General features: G+C 52.6%; 1 protein-coding gene across 1 annotated transcript in view; it reads right to left on the minus strand.

Moving 5' to 3' along the window:
- Window positions 1–1,362: 1,362 nt before the first annotated feature.
- GLYCTK (glycerate kinase) overlaps window positions 1,363–5,410 on the minus strand; it is a 4,317-nt gene continuing 269 nt past the window's right edge. The window contains 4 exon segments of the mRNA XM_009078490.1: window positions 1,363–2,268; window positions 2,907–3,082; window positions 4,922–5,073; window positions 5,396–5,410. The exon segment at window positions 5,396–5,410 is cut by the window's right edge and continues 269 nt beyond it. Coding sequence (XP_009076738.1) covers window positions 1,363–2,268; window positions 2,907–3,082; window positions 4,922–5,073; window positions 5,396–5,410 — 1,249 coding nt within the window.

Consider the following 5,410-nt stretch of genomic DNA (forward strand, 5'->3'; position numbering starts at 1 on the left):
CAAGCGTGTCCTATTACATTAGAGCTGGATTTTCAAAGGAGCTCAGCTCCCACTTAGGCTCTGTAACAAACAGCCAGAGATTCAAAAGGAGTTGGACGTGCTGGGTCATACTGGCTGCTGAGCTGAAGTCCTTTGAATATCCAGCCAAAACCATCAACATGCCTGTTGCTACAGGCAAAGCCTTTCTGAAATCCAGTCCCACTGTGGGCTCCATGTCCTGGGAAACCCTGCTCATCTCTGCTCTCCCCCATATCGCGCTGCAGTAGGTGACAAAACCGCAATAGCCACTGTGTCCTTATACATGCGGGGGAGCAGCTCCCTGTCAGAGCACAGCTCCAGCAGCTTTGCCCTTTGATCAGCTCAGCAGCATGGGTCAGGAGAGCTGAGCATGAAGGTTTCCTTGCCTTTTGTTCTGTAGAATTAGCAGAGTTAATCAGAGTGACAGCGACTTCTGCCTCAGCACAGAAGAAAGGTCAATGGCTCAGGCTGGATGCACGACTGTTTTCTAGGCAGTTGGAAAACAACACCATGAAAGCTCAGAGTATACATGCTGCTGGCACAGAGGCTCTCCCAGCAAGGATCAGTGGGGAAGATGTCCCTGTGGAAGGGAGGAAGCTGGAGATGGTCCACTCAGCTGGCTCACCACTGCTCTTCCTCACCACCTTTACACTGCACAGTGAAGGTATGCAACCCTCTGTGTCACTGTGCACTGCTTGTGTCACCTGTCCAGTATCAAATGCCTCTCTCTGCCAACATGCTCCTTAGCCATGCTTCTGGGTGTGCACCGTCCTGGGCTTGGGGTCTCTGTGTCACTTCAGTACCCTGGTGTGGCAAAAGCTGCAAGGGCACTGTGTTGGCACATGGAGCAGGTGCTGGGTGGCCCTTTCCTGCTGTGTCCTCCCAGCACCTCTATGCTCCAGCTGGGCAGGCCTTGCTATCGCTTTTATATCCTTCAGTCACTGTAATGCACTTCTGTGAACCCACAAAAACCCACTGCTGAGCTACTCTTGAGCTGGGAGGACTGGAGGTTCAACAGTGCAGTGAGGGCTCTCTGTGTTAGCCCTACCATGATCTTGACTTCCCCACATCTTTTAACTACAGCTGAAGCAGTCACAAGAGCGTTAAATCCAGCTTCCTTGTCTGTAATGTGACCTCTTACCTTCCTCTGATCCCAATTACAACTGCTTGCTTTTGCTGTGGACATCCACTCATGTGTCTAATTAGTGGATTCTTTCTGTCAAAGATATTAGCACCCTTGACAGTGAGCCCTAATTTACATAGTTTGCATTTATCTACAGTGTTGATGCTTTCATTTACTCCTGGTCCTAATTAAGTGCATCTGGATATCTGCAGAGGGAGCTCTCATGATCTCTCCATGGCTCTAATTAAAATGACCTGGATGTCCATGACATTGGTACCTGTCAAGCCTGTCACTAGGAGGTGATGCCCACCCTGGAACTGGCTGAAGAACGTGTAAGAGTCATTGTTGCTGAGAAAGGCCTCCATGTCTAGGCCCTCCTGAAGTGCTTCAGCCACCAGCCCCGGGCTGCAGAAGGCTCCTGCCGCCTCTGTTGGCCCATCTTGCCCGTCCGTTCCTCCACTGAAGAAGATGATTTCACACTTCCTTTGGGGGCTGCTGGCTTCCATGGCCTGTGCCCTGTGCAGCCCCAGCCCCACGTGCAGGGCCAATTCCTGATTCCTCCCTCCCTTGCCAGTTCCTTGAAGCTGGACTGTGGTTTCTCCACCAGCCAGGATGCAGACTGGTCTTTCAGGTCCTAATCCTCGCAGGGCCTGTAGAAACTCGGCAAGGTCCAAACCTGGGATCTCTAGCTCTGCCACCAGCTGCAGGAGATTCCTCCTCACCTCATCACTCAGGGGCCCTTCTCTGAGGCCGGCGAAGCCCAGGCAGACCAGCCGGATCAGCTGGCAGTACAGCGTGGCGACGCGGCTGACTTCCCCATGGATTGCTGCACTCAGAACCAGAGTTGTGTAGCCCAGGTCCTCAGCATGGTGTTTGGCCTCATCTAAAGCCAGTGTATTTGACCCAATGATGATGTTGGAAACGTGGGAGTAATCTTCTGGGGCAGTGGGCTTGGTGGAAGAGCTGGAGAGGACAGTTTCCACTGACTTGGGCAGGTTGTGCAGCAGGTTGTATTTGGCAAGTGTCTGAAGGCAGTCTTGGACACTGTGAGAGCTAGCAGCAGTGGGCCCACTTGCTATTATGTCCAGGGGGTCACCAATCACATCAGACAGGATAAGACTCACCACCTACAACAAGAAATGCCTACAGATTATTGCAGGAGGCAGAGACAGGTGATCACTTCACGAAAGAGCCCTGGCATAAGTGCTGCTCTGAGTTACACTTGTGCCACCCCCATGTCAAGGCAGATGGAAATGGGCAGGTCTTGGCCCATTTTTGTTTTACAGTCCCATGAGTGTCACCTTGCCCTTCTTGAACCCACAGATCTACCAATTCCCTTTGGTGCTGGACCATCATATATATGTAACTTGTGTCACAGCACTTGTCAAGCTGACAATCTGTTGTGGGTTCAGTGATGGCACATGCTGAGAGCAGCCCCCAGGGGAGCCAAGGGTCAGAGCCAGCCTTGAAAGCACTCTGGTGCAGTACCAACACTTGGAAGTGCCTGCTGGACGTGGGCTGGGGTCCGAGAGTGGTGTGATGGGATAGCTGATATTTGCCAAGTCTGGATTCCCCCTCTTCCACTTCTGTCTCCCTGAGAGTTTGGGTCCTCAGTGAAATGTCAGCCAGAGTCCCGAAACAGTGCAAAGGTTATTAACTCAGTAAGGAGAAAAGCTGTGCAAGCATGCTTAGGTTGATTGAATAAACCTCTATTTTAAGGGCAGACGAGTGATCTCTGGGCAAGCAGGGACTTCCCCTTGGTTACCTGTGCAGGATATGCGAGCTGGGCCAGCCCTCCACCCTTCAGCACAGACAGAGTCTTCCGGACAATGTTCAGCTCCTGTATGGCAGCTCCTCGGGAAGCCAGCATCTTTGTGAGCTTCTCCTTCTCTTCAAGGAGGATGGGAGGGATGGGAGCAGGCAGTAGGGCTGATCCACCCCCTAGGATGTAGAAGAGATCAGGATAGCAGGGAAAGGATGACAGAGGAAAGCACGGCTTGAGGCCTTCCTCTTCCCTCACCAGTGTTTGGAGGGAAGGCAGAGGCCTTAGGAGACCTAAGTTAACAAATCTGGAGAATTCAGTTTTCTTCATCAATGGGTTTTAATTACTGCTGTCTTGCACTCTCTGCTGTCAGCTCACCAGGCAGTGTAAACCTGGCCAGACCAGGGTACCACATGCCTGAGTGTTGTGGAGATGACAGGAAAGGGCCAGCAACTACTACCCACACTATATTGGACTACTACTGTGTCATCACACTGATTTTCATGGGCTACCTGGTTGGGTGAGCAAGGAGCATGGCCTCCACGACTCACACAGCAGTCAGTGCTATGCACATGGAGACACTGCCTGCTTTGCTGGCTCCATTTATTCAGGACAGCATGTAAAAACACCAGCTATGGCTGCAGCAAGATCAGAAGCTGCTGAATGGAGCTCATCTAGACCTGGGAGGAAAGGAAAGGAAAGGGGAAGAGAGTAATGCAAAGGCCAAAGCACACCCAGACTCCAGGGTGACAGCCTCATCAATAGGAATCCTGTCTTGACACAAGTGGGCATTGGAAACACAGAAAAGAAGGGAAAATAAAAGGTTCTAATGGAAAAGTGGAATGGATGGAAAATACAGAGCAGAAAAGAGCAAGGTCTGAGCAGAGTGAACATGCACAGAAGTACAGCTGAAAGCTACTGTCAAAAGGCAAAACCTGCTCAGAGGTTTGAGACAAATCAGCATCAATAAAACATGATGAGCAAGAAAAACAAATGCAAATGCCTGTGTTTCAGTCAATAGCCAGGGATCTAGCTGAGAGGCAGGAGCAGTTGGGGACCGGCTGCTGTGTGGGAGTGCACATGCATAGGGAGTTACAGCCACGGGGAGATCCTGTACAGGCTCCCTGAAGGGCTGAGAAGTCTCTTGGAGATCCCTGTAGCCAAGACAGGAGGAAGCCCAGGGGAATCCCTTGCAAGCACAGTAGATTCCAGTCACTTGGGTGTTTGCCTAACAGCACTACTCTCTCTGCATCAGGTCAGGTTCCAGCATCCACAGAGCAATAGTCACTAAGCAGAGGAGACCAAGGGATTTCTGCAGAGCTGCTCCAAGCCCCTGCATGCTTTTGCACTGTGACACCCACTCACCCAGCTGAGCTCAGGCTGGGGCAATGTCACTGCATCCCTCTGATGCACCATATCCACCCTCCTTACACAGCCCTGGGTCTGGGGACAGCCCAGGGGCTGGGGGACTTCAGAGCTGACCCTGCAAGGTGTGCAGCTCATTGTGTTGGTACCTGGAGGCCTCATTTCCACTGGCTAGGAAGCAACCAAGCCTTGGGAAGGGTCAGTCCTAGATCTCATCTTACAGACTCACACCCCTGCACAAATCTGGAGCATGCAAGCCCACCAAGTGCTTGCTTCCCCAAGTCTGCATGCCCAAATGTAAGGAGGGGGCAGGAAGAAAGGGTCTCTTTGCTAAGAGGTGAGAACAGCTGCTAGGCTGTGCCCAGATGTGCTGTCTCACAGTGGTGGCACAACCACAGGACCCAGCCTGCACAGCTCAGCCTCTCCTCAGTGCTGGAAGGCAGTGTGTCCACTGCAGCAGCAGGAAGCGCTGTGTCCTCCCTTGCTGCATCCCTGGAGAAAGGATGGCAGAAGGGAGAGGAAAAATCACAGAGGTACGAGTGTCAGCGCTGAAAGGACTGGTATGGCACAGCATTCCCTTGCTGCATGGCTGAGGGTGGGCAGGCAGCTGGAGGGCGCTCAGCAGAGCCCATTCCCTGGGATCCTCACACTACCTGAGATGAGTACAAGGAGCAGGTCGTCCACAGTCAGACCCTCAGCCAGCTCCTGGATGGCAACTGCTCCTTTCAGAGCCTCTGCATCTGGGAGGTTGTTCTTGGCACCTTCGATGACCTGGATTTTGCTGTGTGGCTTCAGCAGCATCTCCCTGGTGAGGTAAGAGAGGCAATCATACCACTGACCTGTGCACCTACACAGGCAGCCATGCTGTCACTCTGCAGATGCTTGGTGCACCAGAGGTGCATGACAAGTGACCAGGGCAGGGAGATGGCCTTGTTGTGTCTCTTCCCCAGAGCTGGAGAGGCAGCACATCCAGCACAAGAGATGGGCTGTGTCACTGGTGCCACTGGGGTGTGATGGTTGTGGGGTGGATGGGGTGGGCATCAGAGCAAGGGCAGCTGGAAAGGACTGAAGGGGTTCACAGAGAACAAATCTGGCGGCCTACCCCTGCCTCAAAATTGTCCAGAAACAATCCTCCTTACTGC

This window comes from Acanthisitta chloris, unplaced genomic scaffold, assembly GCF_000695815.1.
Source record: "Acanthisitta chloris isolate BGI_N310 unplaced genomic scaffold, ASM69581v1 scaffold21857, whole genome shotgun sequence".
Taxonomy (NCBI): Eukaryota; Metazoa; Chordata; class Aves; order Passeriformes; family Acanthisittidae; genus Acanthisitta; species Acanthisitta chloris.